General features: G+C 38.5%; 2 protein-coding genes across 3 annotated transcripts; one reads left to right on the forward strand and one right to left on the reverse strand.

Annotated features, from left to right (window-relative positions):
* Positions 1–11: 11 nt before the first annotated feature.
* On the reverse strand, positions 12–2,955 carry adi1 (acireductone dioxygenase 1). Its single transcript, XM_066674977.1, has 4 exons — positions 2,779–2,955; positions 969–1,088; positions 679–858; positions 12–496 (listed from the first exon to the last, which is right to left on the reverse strand). The coding sequence occupies exons 1-4, from the start codon at positions 2,902–2,904 to the stop codon at positions 380–382; spliced, it is 543 nt and encodes a 180-aa protein (XP_066531074.1). The 5' UTR covers positions 2,905–2,955; the 3' UTR covers positions 12–379.
* Positions 2,956–3,395: 440 nt separating this feature from the next.
* Positions 3,396–14,047, forward strand: psen1 (presenilin 1). Of its 2 annotated transcripts, none has more exons than XM_066684873.1 (11): positions 3,396–3,455; positions 4,062–4,148; positions 6,201–6,478; positions 7,946–8,087; positions 8,337–8,404; positions 8,565–8,785; positions 10,366–10,464; positions 10,564–10,650; positions 10,843–11,010; positions 12,116–12,234; positions 12,783–14,047. In XM_066684873.1, exons 2-11 carry the CDS (start codon positions 4,092–4,094, stop codon positions 12,936–12,938), a joined length of 1,395 nt encoding a protein of 464 aa, XP_066540970.1. In that variant the 5' UTR covers positions 3,396–3,455; positions 4,062–4,091; the 3' UTR covers positions 12,939–14,047. The 2 variants fall into 2 exon arrangements, with proteins under 2 accessions (XP_066540970.1, XP_066540979.1); XM_066684882.1 differs by lacking the exon at positions 3,396–3,455 and adding an exon at positions 3,548–3,635.
* Positions 14,048–16,068: the final 2,021 nt, after the last annotated feature.

Consider the following 16,068-nt stretch of genomic DNA (forward strand, 5'->3'; position numbering starts at 1 on the left):
AGCCACAATAGGAAGGGGTCACAAACCTGTGAAATTTTTTATTTTAACCTGTTAAGACATGATCATTAAAAGGATCCAGACGTTCTCATTGTAAAACTACACAAGTGGGTGTGTAGCATCCTACTTCACAACTCACCATGATGCCAACTCACCAGTCATTAATGCTGAAGCTAGATCTGCCTTTGACATTTATCATCGTAAATATGACGACCTAATAGTCATCTATATCTCAACCAGAGTAATCACTGCTGAGATCCTTAGTAATATAGACATATACAATCAAGGCATTTAATGATGTCTGGCAGCTATTGAATGTTTGTTAAAAATGCAGAACTGTTACACTTTCAACAACAAGACTTGGGGTGATCCCAGATCCAGCTCAGGAGCACTTCAATGAGTGAACGTACTTCTGGCGGACTTCAAAGTCATCAGCTGGGCGGTTGTAGGCCTTCCACACGGGCTCTCCAACAAACAGCCTCATGGCTTTAGTGTAGTTCTAAAGTCGAGAGGAAAAAAAACACTAGGTACATTTGATATAATTCACTAATCAGTCCTAACATTTGAAGCATTCTGTATATAATCAACATTGTTATTTTGCATTAATACTCCTATATCCCACACTCCTGAAATGAGCAACACAAGCTTCAGAAAGCTGTGAATTCCGCTGTTAGAACTTACAGTCTCATCTGGTGTGAATCTGTGATAAATTCCTGCTGGTAGTGTTATCAGGTCCCCCTTCGTCATAGCAATTCTTATCCAGCGATCATTTTTGTCCCTAACGTCAAAATACGCTCTTCCTTCTAAGATGTAGCGGATCTCATCATCCAGGTGCAAGTGTTCTTCATAGAACATCTTCAGCTGGAAAAGGAAAGTGTGTGTCGTATTAAACTATAATCGTTAAGTTATTTTTTTACTCTTAAAGGCCAGTACGCCTGTCAGCAGTAAAGCTCCTGGCAGTGTGGACCTACTTTTTCCTCATAGTTGGGTAGTTTATCTGGATGGATTGTTATAATGTCCATATAAGTGTAGCCACGTTCCTCACGGATCCTCTGTAACCCAGGGTCGTTTTCATAAATATCAGCGTTTAACTGAAAGAGACAGAGAGAGACAAGTCATGGCCCAGACTATGAAGCATAAATAGATTTATTCCAGGATTTAAAAGCATTTTCATACTTGTTTTTAATAAAAATCATATGTGACTTTTTAAACATCTTCCACATTCTGTTATATCACATGCTATATTCACAGGGCCATTACAAAAAAAATCCACAGTAAAATTTCTTCATCTTCAGGACATCAATAGTCTGTTAATGTTGTGTCTTCATTGAGTCTTTCAGATTTTTGAGACACTTTGAAAATAAAGAGATAATATCCGCGGAAGGAAGCTAAACGTATAGTTTTTCCACGGTGTGGAGGTTGTGTAGAATGCAACTACTGCGCCATTTTCTGAAACAGAAAATCCTAATGAATCGATTGATTTTCCTTTGTATCCCGGATGTGTATCTGAATGTTTTCACTCGTATTTTGGCGTCTGAGTTTCGTCTGTCAAATTTGAGCAACTTCAAAATATATTGTTTGAATTATTTTAATTTTATCTGAATTTATTAACCTTGAATAATAACAGTGAAAACGTGTTCTTGAAAATTCACGAGTTCAATTCAAGAGCAATTATATTCAGATGCATAATTGCGAAGCATAATATTCAGAGGTGGAAATCTGAAGACGTAAATTCAAAAGCAACAAAACTCAAAAGCAACAAAACTAACTTCAGTGCAGAAACATTCAGTGCTACAAATTCAAAGGTGGTAATATTTCAAAGTGATGAGACAGATTTGCTTCCATATACATGTGTTCATGCATAATTACTCCACAATACCTTCCAAATGGCAACAAATAATCATAAATACTGTTTGCCAATATTGAGATTTTGTAATAATTGTCATTGTTTGCTTAGAATTTGACTAAACTATTATGTCAATATCACGGTGTATCGTTTTTGAGGACATATCGCTGAGAATTAGAGAACTTCACAGTAAAAGCCAGTGATTTTGGATATAAACTTTACTACAACTGGATCCACGGGTTTAGCTAGGGTGACCAGACGTCCTCTTTTTTAGACTTAAAAAAAATGTCCGGGCGGAATTTCACAAACGTCCGGGATTTTGTTTTTCTAGAGCTTACATAGAACTTCGAGAAGCGTTTCGTTCACAAACTAGTCTAAAATCTTCTGATTGGACGGTCTGACTGTAGAGCTACCGTTATTGGTCGATAACCTTCCCTGTAAACATTTCATTGGTCAGTCTGCACGTCAGTAGTCGTCCACCCCTCCAACAGTTTAGCAAATGTTAGACATGCAAGTGGAAAAAGAAATGAAAAATATGCAGAAATATAAAACTGACACGCAAAAAAAAAAATGTAAGCCAGGTCTGATCCGAATTAGTTCAGCTGAAATTCGTTCACACTGGAAGTTTTTTAAGGCTGAATCTCAAATGACTCTTCCTACCCTATGCAGTGCACTACCTTGGCCATGAATGATCGGATTCTGCACCAAAATAGTTCATGTTTGTCTAAAATATCTTCTTTCATATTAAGAAATGAGCTGCGCGACACTCTTTCCAATATTAAGGGCACGAATAAGGTGTAGCGTCCACAGTTTCGTGATCCGTGTAGTGCACTATGTAGGGACCATGGAGCCATTGAAGTTACGGCCTTACTGTGAGGTAGTTACCTCAGTTGAGGGCTAAACATAACCCTGGAGTTAACAAGTTATGAACGCACCTTCCAGTGGAAAACTCCTAGTTTCTGTAACTCCTCTAAAGTGACGGGCTCGTTGGGGGTGAGTTTGTGTGGAAGTCTCTTATCCTCAGAGGAATCGTCCATGTACCACGACTCAATCTCACACATGATGAAGACTCGGTTAACACTTCAGCTAAGAGGGGGTCTGAGGACACCAGAACAGCCCACTGAGACTTTTCAAAATAAAACCACACCCACACCCACCCACACAAAAAATACGATTAAAACTGTGTTTGCCTGCTTTGAATAGAGTCAAATAAATACTATGAATATTAAGGGATTTAAAGGTGCGCTATCTAATTTCATTAGCATGCCTTAGCAAAATGTTATTGTTGTTCGTCAAAGCAGCCTCCGAGTCACACTAGTGACTAGGGGTTCCTGAACTAGTCAAGGCCAAGCAGCAGAATCCCATCTAGGACATTCACTAAGACATTTTTGTATTATTGTTGAGGTCATTGGTTTAAAACAAATAAAAAAATAATATTTTTTTAAAACATGCCCTTCATATTTCAATTTTTTAACCATTAAGAGATTAAATAAAATCGCCCAGTGCACCTTTAAGTGGGACTTTTCTTTTGTTCGGTTTATTTCAGGCTCATTGTTCAGCCTTCACCGAGTTCCCAGTGTTTGTATTTGTTCAGGTTGTGCAGGTTTCTGAGGTGAGGGATATGTCTGTCATATATGTAACGGTGAAATTCGCAGTTTATGCGGGGTGGATATTTAACTGGTTTAAACACCGGTATTAAATTCACACGGTCTAATTGAATTGTTACGGTGCCGTAAATTTCAGCTGAAGCTCTGTCGGTGGCTAAGTACCAGTTTACAGCAATAATAAACCGGTTAGCGAAAATCTTTGCCTTTTTTGAACGGTAGCTTCGTTTACATCGCTGGTCGTCTATTGTCCTCTGGTTCATAGCTATGCTACGTTAGTTGGACGTCGTTCTCCTTTGTTCTTGTTTTCTGGACGTTGTAACATCCCAGCTAACCTATGTTAGCTTTTGCTAACGTCTTTAGAGCAGCTTCGCTAAAGCTAACACAGTCCTTAAGATGGGAAGGAGCTCCTAAATCTTGTGTGTCTCTGTGAAACTACGTTTATTATTAGGTTCAGTTAATTGTGTCTTAGTTTTCTTAATGTAACATCAGCATATTGCAGAAAGAATTAGCTAGCTACCATGTAGCGCTGGTTTAGTGTTGTAACTGAATGTTAAAGCTGGGCCGCTGTTTGTGCGAGTTAAAATATTACTGTTGTGTTTCTGTTTCTCCAGGTCCAGAGGTCTCTGGGTTTTCTATGAGGTATGAGTCTTTTCAAAGCATCAATGGCTGACAATGCGGAGGAATTAGTGAATAATGTGGTAAGTTTGTTTAATTTGACGTTTTGCTGCTAAAGGTTTAATAAACGTTACTAATGTTATTACCGTTCATATTTACCTTCTATTTTTTATTTTTAAATTCTGTTATTGGCTCTATAGGTTTTAAATATTTTCTTAATGTTAAAGCTACAGTCAGCAATTTAATAAATTGTTTTAATTAATTAAAATTACTTGTAAAATTGAAGAACATATTTAAAAATATTTATTAATGTAATAAAATATATTCTGAGAATACCCGCTTATAATTAACGACTCTCTGAGGGGCAGCTGTCTTTGTTGTTGTGGTTGGCCTGATTGGCCACTGGAGGTCACTTTAGTGCAGTAGTGCAAAGGTTGGGATTTGGGATAAGCTGCCTCTGGCGGTTATGTAGGCAAACTACAATTGTAGCTACAACCACTCTGGTAAAATGGTTTAGTGCCTCTTTAATAGAAATATGATTATTTTTGTTTGTTGTATGATTGTATATTATTGACATTCTCACATTGGAATTAAGTTTTTCTTTACAGTGGGTCTTAATTCCTAAGTTTTAATCCACCCTGGCCTAAAGAAGCATATGAATGAATCATTTTCTGTTGTTAAATGTTCATTTTAATAGAATTTTCAGAAGCCATATACAGCAATGACTGTTTTCTTTTACTACACTTTTAAACTAAAATCTCCAACAGCACAGGAAAATAGAAAAGTCTTATCAGAGTAAAAGTTATGATTTACCACACCCTTTTATTACCATTGCCATGTTACAGGCAGGTGTGGAAATAAGAGGAAACTGTGGAACAGCTGCAATATCTGGTGGCTGTTACTTTCTACAGCTTGGGGATGTCCTGCCCAGACTTGTTGGCAGTTACTGGCAGTGTTTTTCTTTTTCTTCTTCTGTTCATGAAGTGTTTGTGAATCTCTTCAGAGCAGAAAGGACATGAATGGAATGGGTTGATGATGACCTATAAGATCTTAGCTTAGGGCTGCATGTGAGGTCTAAAAACTTCACCCGGTTGCACAAAACACCTTAAGTTTTCCCCTTCATCGTTCGTAAGGATTTACTTAAAGGTGTTGAGCAATATCCCTTAAAAGATTTCCTTACGTAAAGAAGTGTGTTAAGGGATTTACTGTGCTAACAGATTTTTTACGGGAGTAAAATTTTGTTGTTTCCATGGAAGCCGTTGTGCACTCGCTGTGATACCCATTATCGCCTCTTGTACCAGCTCACAAATCTTTCAGGACAAAAATAGAAGAAAAGAAAATCAAATTGGTCAGAGGAGGAAAATAATTCTTTTGAAGGAATGCAATAAAAGTAGACGGGCAAGGGCATTTGAAACCCAGTGAATGATGCGGCACACTTTTGACATGAAATACCTCACCTATTACTGGCTGGAAGGATCCCGTAGCATAAAATTGGAGAGCAATGATTAACTGCATTGCAGTAAGAAGAGCTCAGCTGTGGAAAGTAGCGTGATCCAACTCATGAATTAACTGTCGATCAAATCTATAATGTAAAATCAACTACTCATCGTTTAGCGTGTACAGTGTGTTCTCTCAGTGGCTGAACACTTGGGATACGTTCATTTTTCGCCATAAACTCTGCCATGTTGCGGTTAAGGCAGTATGGTGTTTTGTTCAGTGGTTTAACGAACATTAAGGGGTTCCTTAAGGGATAAGACAATGATACGGAAAAAAAATTAAATACAAAAGTGAATATTTTAAGGGAACCTTAAGAAAAGAGTTAGGGTGTTTTAACGTGGACTTTAAGGAAAATCTTAACTTAATGTGTTTTGTGCAACCGGCCCCAGATGTCTAAGCTTTCCTAACATTGGCTCTTAATAATGACCTCTGGGAATCTAATCACATGTTGTTGAAGTTTATATGTAATCAGCCCTTATCATTGTAGCCCAGTGTAGTCATGTGAGAAACTGAGCTCTGAAGACATATCGAAACATGCATGAAGAAATGTAAATGCCTTCTAAATCTAGTCATAGAGACTGCTCTCACACTTGCACACAATACTGACCATCGCTCCTCTTCTCTGTGCCTCTTTGCAGTCAATCAATGGAGCAGATGCAAACCAGCACACTGAGATGGTGAACCAAACAGCCCCAAGTGCTGACAGAGGTGAGACTGAGCTCAATGGCCAGCCTCCCTCGGCCCGTCCACCTCAGGTCGTCACAGACAGCGAGGAAGATGAGGATGAGGAGCTGACTTTGAAATATGGAGCCAAACATGTCATCATGCTCTTTGTTCCAGTCACACTATGCATGGTTGTGGTTGTGGCAACAATCAAGTCAGTCAGCTTCTACACACAGAAGGATGGCCAGCAGTGGTGAGTGTTAAAAACACCATGTAGCACATCTACAATTTGCAAGAATTTGAAAGAGTGCTCTGAAATACTATGGCTGCTAGTACCTTTGTTTGTGGCAAATAGAGCTTCATAGTAGGTTTACAGAGAAATCCGCAGAGATATACAGGGGTTGGACAATGAAACTGAAACACCTGGTTTTAGACCACAATAATGTATTAGTATGGTGTAGGGCCTCCTTTTGCGGCCAATTCAGCGTCAATTCGTCTTGGGAATGACATTATATAAGTCCTGCACAGTGTTCAGAGGGATTTTAAGCCATTCTTCTTGCAGGATAGTGGCCAGGTCACTACGTGATGCTGGTGGAGGAAAACGTTTCCTGACTCGCTCCTTCAAAACACCCCAAAGTGGCTCAATAATATTTAGATCTGGTGACTGTGCAGGCCATGGGAGATGTTCAACTTCACTTTCATGTTCATCAAACCAGTCTTTCACCAGTCTTGCTGTGTGTATTGGTGCATTATAAATGGCACCGCCTTCAGGACACAATGTTTGAACCACTGGATGCACATGGTCTTACTGCTGCAGTGTGCAATTAATGAAGATTGGCCAACAGGCTGGTCCCATGTAGCCATGAAACCTCCCACACTACAATGACAGATGTTTTAGTTTCATTGTCCAACCCCTGTACATTGTCAGGTGAACATTTAAACTATTTGAAAACAGTTGATGATACCCGATGATGATGGGATAAAAAACAACAGAATAGAACTGTTTGGAATAAAACCTTTTCCCTTTCCCAGAAATCCAATTGTTTTGATTATATGATTTAATATTTGAATATTAGATTTGCAAATAATATTGGAAGGACATGGTGGTCCTGTGGTGGACATGACCCTATGAAGAACAGTGTGAAAGAGGGTCAAACAATGTATACAGCTGTGTGTGTGTGTGTGTGTGTATATATATATATATATATATATATATATATATATATAATTTTTTTTTTGTCTCTTGATTTAATGCCCTCTGCAGTCATTCTAAAACATTGTCATCTTTCCTTGACTTTTAATTCTTGAACCATTATGATTTTGAGAATTCACCTCTAGGAGGAGCTAAAGTATTAAGCTATTCATGGCCTGGAGCTAAGTGATGGGTGGTTGTTGCCATTTAAATATAGTGTATCTGTCCCTACATGTCGCTCTTTTTCTTTTTTTTAATCAATTTTTAATGATAAATAAAATATTCTGATTATGAAATAACTGAACATACATAATGTTTAATTACAAACATATTTAGAAGCTATGCACTTCTAAAAATAGCTTCTTTTTTTTTGGTACTTCTGTAGAAGAAAACTGCTTATATTACATTTTATCATATAAATGCTGCTTAATTATTGTGTAGATTAAGGGCACCATTTTAGAGCAGTATCTGAAATAACAATGAAATGAATTAAGAACTGACATAATGGTGTCTTTGTTGATTGCACAGGATCTATACTCCCTTCCGTGAGGATACTGACACAGTGGGCCAGCGAGCTGTCAATTCCATCCTAAACGCGACCATCATGATCAGTATGATAGTAGTGATGACGCTGGTGCTTGTATTGCTCTATAAGTACCGCTGCTATAAGGTAAAAATTAAATTAGTTAATTAATAAATAAATTAATTAATAATTAATTAATTAAATTGTCCTGAAAATTAGTTTTTTAGACTAGGCTTTTTAAATTCTGCCATCAAGATAATTTAATATTATAGACATGGCAGGTTATTTTGTTAAAGTGAATATAAATTTGAAATATGACACATTTTTATAGGGGCTTTTCATTTTTTGTTGTAGTTCCGTTATTCACATGTTCCGTTTTATTGTATGTCCTTACAGGTCATTCATGCATGGCTGTTCTTCTCCTCGCTGCTGCTACTCTTCTTTTTTTCCTATATTTACCTTGGGTAAGTGTCTGCCTGAAGGTCTCACATAAATGACAGATTTCAATGGCTCAAAACCTCTGTGATATTCAAACGTTTAGTACGTATCCTTGTCTGATTTTACAAAACACATTTCCTATAAAATAGGCATTATGGTCTTCAATGACACATTGCTTTGTTGCAGCGAAGTGTTCAAAACGTACAACGTGGCCATGGACTACTTCACGCTGGCGGTAATCATCTGGAACTTTGGGGTAGTAGGAATGATCTGTATCCATTGGAAAGGTCCACTGCGCCTGCAGCAAGCTTATCTCATCATGATCAGTGCCCTCATGGCACTGGTTTTCATCAAATACCTGCCGGAGTGGACCGCCTGGCTCATCCTGGCAGTCATCTCTGTCTATGGTTAGTGAGATTGAATATGTATTGGCAACCAACTTTTTTACCATAATATTTTCACACACTTTTGTTTGTTAAGTTTAATTAGTAAACCTGATCCTAACCAGATCTGATCAGCGCTGATTGGACCTTTTCTTATGCTGACAACTGTTTAAAGGCTAAGCACCACCTAATGGACCTCCAGGAATATTTCACATTATTTCAGTTACTGACATATATATCCATCCATCCATTATCTGTAACCACTTATCCAATTTAGGGTCGCGGGGGGTCCAGAGCCTACCTGGAATCATCGGGCGCAAGGTGGGAACACACCCTGGAGGGGACGCCAGTCCTTCACAGGGCAACACAGACACACAGACATTCACTCACACCTACGGACACTTTTCGAGTCGCCAATCCACCTGCAACGTGTGTTTTTGGACTGTGGGAGGAAACCGGAGCACCCGGAGGAAACCCACGCGGACACGGGGAGAACACACCAACTCCTCACAGACAGTCACCCGGAGCGGGAATCGAACCCACAACCTCCAGGCCCCTGGAGCTGTGTGACTGCGACACTACCTGCTGCGCCACCGTGCCGCCCTTGACATATATATAAAAGTATGAATTAAAATGAAAATAGCAGCTTAATTTGCTTTAAAACTCACAATTTTATTAAATTGAAGGAAAAACCCGAGCTCACTACGGACATTTTTTTTACTTATTCCTTGAATTAGTAAGAAATAACATGTTTTCTGACTATCAATATACACAAGTTAGGAACTCAAATTCCACTGTATTTATTTGTTTGACACTTTCATATCGCTGGTGCTTAGCCTTTAAGAAAACGATCAATTAGTTTTAAATCCAGGAGGAAAGTTTGGCAAGGAAAAACATTTCAGAATCAGAATATATGACCTTGTTGTGTGAATATAAACAAGGAAGATCCATGTTTTATAAGAGAAGCTCCTAATGGAACTGGCTCATTCACTTACTCACAAACATACTCATGTTTAAGAAACTTCAGAACAGGGATTGCTATTCAGTGCATTAAGAAATCCCGGGTTTTCTTCCAGTGGTATTTGTATATATTTATTTCATCTTTGTTTTAATAAAAAAAAAAAATCACACTAAGTCTAAAACGATAAGACAGGATACGTGCTGAGGAAGGATCTGAGCTCCAAACAGGAAAGATATTTTTGAAGAACTGGTGTGAGCTAAGCTTCAGAATGGACAGGTCTTGGACAGATCCAGACTTCCTTTTAGGTCCTCCCTGCCAGAGCATAAATTGCACATTTGACATTTCCATTGTCAGGAGACGTGTTATCTTTGTGGTTGCAGATAGTAATTGTAGTATTTTATTCACTGGGACAATGACAGAATTATACAGGTTGTGTTGGCCTGCCTTATTTAGTTGGACATTAAGGAAACATTTGATTGTTAAAGTTAAAAAAAAAACATCCAATCACTATCTAAATGTAGTCTTTATGGTATAAGTTCCAAAAAATTTGAAGACTATTTAAAAGAGACTCTGAGATTGATTGTTCATTTGATTTATTTACTTTATTTTTTCAGTAATTATGTTTGTGTCTTTTCTCATACAGACCTCCTGGCTGTGTTGTGCCCTAAAGGACCTCTTCGCATTCTAGTTGAAACAGCTCAAGAAAGGAATGAGCCCATGTTTCCAGGCCTTATCTATTCTTGTAAGACGCTGAAAGGAAAATAGTTTTTGCATCCTGCCTACTAAAATGATTTTCTTATAATTCACATCTTTGGAAAACAACTGCTCTTTTCTTTTCCAGCAACTATGGTGTGGCTGGTTGGTATGGCAGACAACGTAGAGCCCAGGAACAACTCTTCCACACCTGCCCCACAACAAGAGAGCCATGGTGAGTCTAACTTGCATCTCAAATATCAATATTTCATCTCACTATTCCCGTGTGTGTCACCTAGGTTTATTGTGTGGGGAAGAGGACCTAAAACCGCTCGTTTAATGAAATGGCAGGCACTGTTGTTGATTTTGATATTTTCCCTGTTCTGGCTCTGGACCTCACTTTAAGGCCTCTTGCTGTATCCTGTAGTTGCCATGGCACCAACAGCCCAGCCAGAGGATGATGGGGGTTTCACGTCTGATTGGGTTGGACAGCAGGAGCAGCATCTGGGCACAATGCAGTCTACTGAAGAAAGCCGACGTGAGATCCAGCAGATGCCCTCTGCACGTCCACCAGCTGTAGATGACGATGAAGAGAGTAAGTTGTGTTTTTCTTTGTTTGTCAATATTGTCATCTTTTCCGATGCTCACGAGTCTGCTTTCTAATTCAGCACAGAAAACAATAGGAAGAGCTTTACAACCTTTCATCCAGTACAGTAACAAGTTTTAATATTGTGATGTTTGGTTGACTCATCTCCATAAGCTATACATATTCTCAATGTGAAAGAGATATTTATGTATTTTATGATTTATTACAAAATTAGTTTTGGTATTTGCTGAGGAGATATGAAGCTGTGTGATGAGGATTGTTGTGTCCTAATGCTCACATGAGCTAGTAAGAAATGACAAATCACACTTCTTAATCAGAATTCTAAAGTGAGCAGCACTAAAAGCTTACTTCAGAAAGAAAAAGAAAATATTTCTTTCACTTGTTCAACATCGGCTCAATTTGGAGAATTGTCCAACTTCAATAGGAGCGTAGCTTCAACTTTACTGTTAGTTTTTACTTTGCCACCACGCTGAAAAGTACACTGGTGTTTCTAAATTCTCTTAAAATAGTAAACCTTTCATGATAGCAAATAACTGTTTAGTTAATGTTTCAAAAACCTTACCCAACTATTAAAATGCTAATGTAATGCAGAGCTGTTTTTGATGGTAAATGCCAAACAAAACCAAAAACATATGTTTGCCACAGTTTATCGCCTGCTGTTGGAGCCTCCTGTGAAATATTCAAACTTAATAAGTACATTGGGGTTGTCTGGTTAAAAAACCTAAATGATCTAGATGATGGTTGAACACTTATGTAGTCGTATGTCTACAGTACACAGCACAACTCACAGGGCTGAAGATGAAAATGACTTATCTTCTTTAAATGTTTCTTTGCATCTTTTACATGAACGTGTGTGTGCATGTGTGTACCCATGTTGGAGATCAAAAGACCTTATGGGAGGAGGTTGGGCATCATCTTTTGTGGAAATTTCTTTTACTAGGCTTTAATCTAAAGGGACGGAACCCCGCCCAGGTCTACCACATCAAATAGTGGGATAGAGCATGAGGTTTGCTTAGTAATTGAAGCCTAACGTGGTACATGGAGTACAAACAGAGTGAGTTGTGAGCATTCTCATGTATGTGTGTTCTTACAGGGGGTGTGAAGTTGGGTCTTGGAGACTTCATCTTTTACAGTATGCTTGTGGGAAAAGCCTCAGCCACAGCTAGTGGTGACTGGAACACAACTTTGGCCTGCTTTGTGGCCATTCTTATTGTAAGTATCAACAGCCAAATGTATTTATTGTTTAGCCAAAATTAACAGGTAAAGAATTAATCAGTGGGAAATGAGTTTTTACTGTCACCTGGGAGCTTTTATTGCTGCACCTCAAAGCACAGACAGAGGAGCAAGAATATAACACAGAAATGTTATACCTTTACAAGAGATTAAATCATAATATATCATTACAGAGCTTGATTAGAGGGTGTAGGGTTCAGTCGGTGTGTGAATCTCAATCTGAATGTTGTAAATCACATGTAACATAAAATAATATTAACAATTATATACATGATCAGTTTATGTTAAGTGGTCAGTATTCAGTGGTTCTGCAGGGCATGCAAAGCTAAGCACTTTTGTGTTCTGTCGGTTTAAGGTGTGACCATTTGGTGACAACCCAGTGGTTTCAAGTTTGTAAACAGCAATGATGACAGTTCATAGTAGTTCAAGCATTTCATAATGACCATCATGATCCCTGCCCAGCTCGCTTGTTGTTGTACTCTCAAAAACATTGTTCTTGTCCTGTGTGTCTCTCTCTTATTCTGCAGGGCTTGTGTCTAACCCTCCTGCTCTTGGCCATATTTAAGAAGGCTCTCCCAGCTCTCCCCATCTCCATTACCTTCGGCCTGGTCTTCTACTTTGCCACAGATAATCTTGTTCGCCCATTTATGGACCAGCTAGCAAGTCATCAGTTTTATATATAGCAAAAGGCTTTTGTTTTTCAACTCATGCTCCATGCTGTCTGTTCCACTGAGAACCTGACTCTCAGGAGGACAAGGCAGGAGAAACAGTGGCACTGCTCTGGTCCCTCTGTGCTGGATCCATGACTGGACTAGACATATATTTTTTTCCTGTTTGGAATGCAGACCTTCTGCTACTCATTCCTTACCTCCAAGTGAGGTTTTCTTTACATTGAAAGATCTTTGCAATTGGAGTGCCCCTCCAGTGACCCAACAGATGGGAGTTGGCATTTGTTTTAATCGTGTAGTAATTGTTCGGGGTGAAAATCATGAAGCGTGGAGAATTTATACAACTCGACACATCTTGATTCATCCCCTAATTGTCACATTTACTGTTTAAGTCTTTAAATTATGTCAGTGAACTGTTTAATAACTGGATAAGGAAAAGCTTCTTTAGACATTTTTGTGATGAGCCCTCCTGCACTGAATGGATATATGTTCTTTTAAAACACATACAGACGCTAGGCTTTCAGAAAGTACCCAGTTAAATATAGAATGCATTAAATCGATGATCTGTGATTTGTAAGTGACTAAAAAGTGGTTTGTACGGAACAAGCTAGTATTTATGATTTTCAAAGAGGTTGTTTTTTTTTTTTCTTTCTTTCTTTTTTTCTTCTTCTGTGGAGTGCCTATGTAATATATGTATGGTTCTGGAGTGTTATTTTGAACAATGACATAAACCAGCCATGTTTGTGTGGAAAGGTACAACATTGTGACTGCTTCAGTTTGCATTAGAACTGAAAGGACTGATGATGAAAGCTACTGTTTTGCTAAAGAAAGTTGAGTCATCATTTTGGAATGTGTCTACCATAAAGTTCTAAAGATTTTAATGTCATTTCGCCAAAGTTTGTGTGGGAGATAACATTTCATGCTGTGACTTTTTTTTTCCGTTTATTAGCAGTATACTCTGTAATTGTATTTTCAGTTTGCAGCTGATACCTCTTGAGGATTGTGGGTTTTTTTTTTTTTTGTTTTTTTTTCCAGTTCAATATGTCTTTTTTTTCTACAATGTAGCAGAACAGTATATTGATGATGGTTTTTTTTTGTTGTTGTTTTTTTTATTGGTTTGTAACCAACTTGAACGATTCTTGAATAAAGGGGAAGCTCCTTTGAGCAATGACATGCCTCAAAACCTAAATGTGTGGAAAGTGATATTTACTGTAACTTTTAAAGACGTAGTTCAGGATTGTAATGAAAAGACATGTCATAAAAAGTTCTGAAGATGTTTCTTTGCATGCTCAAAACCAGTCTGATGTGTTTACGAAGACCCAGTGTCTGTAAATGAATGGAGAGGGAAAAAAAAAAACACAAAACAAAGTGGCTTGGTCCAGTATGCTAGTCAGCCTGTGTCTCTCTCACTCTCTGCGCACCTAAAAATACTTTACAGAATGGATAGGACTCAAAAAATATTTAAAAGCATGAACTGAAACAAGGATTGCTCTGTTCCTGCTTTGCAGTGATTAATATTGACTTATTTTTGCTGTTTCTTATCACTTAAGGTGGAAATGTATGTCTCCAGACTCAGGAGGCTAACTACATTACAGAAAGTGTTACAAAACTAAACGACTCCAATTACTAATGAATTTCTGTGGTATTTCAAACAGTGAATAAAAACTTACAGACAAGTTAAACTTCAGCCACGTACAAACGATTCGTTCCACCTTAAAAGATGCGCATCTAAGAACTGTGTTTCTCACAAACATGATGTTCCCTTTAAAGGAACACTATGTAATATTTGAAATTTAAAATTATATATATATATATATATATATATAATACAGACACACACACACACACACACACACACACACACACACTAGATCTTTGGTTCCCCCTGTGTGTGTATACTTATGTGGTGGTGTTGTGTTAGTGTCTGTTGTGCTGGACAAGGCAATACTGCTGGAGTTTTTAAACACTAGCCACTCACTGTCCACTCTGTTAAACACACCTACCTCACTGGTCTACCCTGTAGATATAAAGTCAGCTCATATGTTGCTGAACAGTTTGTGTTGGTCATTCTCTAGTCCATCAGTGGACACAAGATGCTTTTGGTTGTTGGACTATTCTCAGTCCAGAAGTGACACTGGAGTTGTTTAAAAAACTTTAGCAGTCCTGCCGTGTCTGATCCATTCATACAGACACTAAAACACTACTACCCCATCCGTGTCACTGCAGCGCCGATATTTATCCACCATACTAATCATACCTGCTCTGTGGTGGTCCTGTGGTGACATGACCATTGAAGAACAGTGTGAAAGGGGGTCAAACAAGGTATACAGAGCTACAATATCCATAGATTTGTATTTATTATAAAAGCATGTTGATCTTATGTGAGTTTGAGCCTGTCTCTGTAATCATATTCATTAGCATGAAAGGCAAACCTGATCCCAGATCAGCCTGTGAGTAATAGGCTGAACAAAAGCTGAGGCCCCCTCAGTTGCACACCGCTGATGAGTCTGTAGTTGCTATGCTGTCTAATGTGTGTGGGAACACGGGGAATTCCATGGATATTGGTGACCTGACATTTTGAGTTTCTCAGTTAAAAGTGAAACTGGCATGTTGCCCAGAGTTGAGGAGGCTTTAGTGGTCAACATGGGGAGTGCTTAGTGAGGCAAGTATGATGACTGACCATTATGATTGTGCAGTGGATCTCTGAAAATTAGAAGTTCATTGAATTATTTTACCTCAGAAAACCCCAGTTGCATCTAAGAACAAATTAAGAGAACTTCTTTACTTTTTCTTGTGCATAGGCTGAATTGCAACCACACACACTCACACTTCATGGTCCATTCTCTCAGCTCCATTGAGCAGACAGGAGCACTTTGTAGTTCTACAATTACAGATTGTACATCTACCCTGTTGTTTGTTCTTCAATGCTCAGGACCCCCACAGAACTGGTAAGATTTGGGTGGTGTAGATGTAAAGTAGCTCATCCATTGCCGCTCAGTTTGTTTTAGTCGTCCTCTAGTCCTGCATCATTGAACATTTTTGGCTGGGTTGTTTTGGTTGGTGGACTATTCTAAGTCTAGCAGTGACACTCCAGCAACACTGCTGTGTCTGATCCACTCATACCACCATGTCAGTGTCATTGCAG

Source organism: Hoplias malabaricus, chromosome 1 (assembly GCF_029633855.1).
Source record: "Hoplias malabaricus isolate fHopMal1 chromosome 1, fHopMal1.hap1, whole genome shotgun sequence".
In the NCBI taxonomy this organism is placed as follows: domain Eukaryota; kingdom Metazoa; phylum Chordata; class Actinopteri; order Characiformes; family Erythrinidae; genus Hoplias; species Hoplias malabaricus.

Excerpts from the sequence above, each read along its gene's own strand:
- adi1 (XM_066674977.1), bottom strand. The coding sequence starts at position 2,904 with ATGTGTGAGATTGAGTCGTGGTACATGGACGATTCCTCTGAGGATAAG. Across the intron at positions 859-968 it reads TACCCAACTATGAGGAAAAA|CTGAAGATGTTCTATGAAGA; the intron begins GTAGGTCCACAC and ends TTCCTTTTCCAG. Across the intron at positions 497-678 it reads GATTCACACCAGATGAGACT|AACTACACTAAAGCCATGAG; the intron begins GTAAGTTCTAAC and ends TCTCGACTTTAG.
- psen1 (XM_066684873.1), top strand. The coding sequence starts at position 4,092 with ATGAGTCTTTTCAAAGCATCAATGGCTGACAATGCGGAGGAATTAGTG. Across the intron at positions 8,786-10,365 it reads GGCAGTCATCTCTGTCTATG|ACCTCCTGGCTGTGTTGTGC; the intron begins GTTAGTGAGATT and ends TTTCTCATACAG. Across the intron at positions 10,651-10,842 it reads CCCACAACAAGAGAGCCATG|TTGCCATGGCACCAACAGCC; the intron begins GTGAGTCTAACT and ends TGTATCCTGTAG.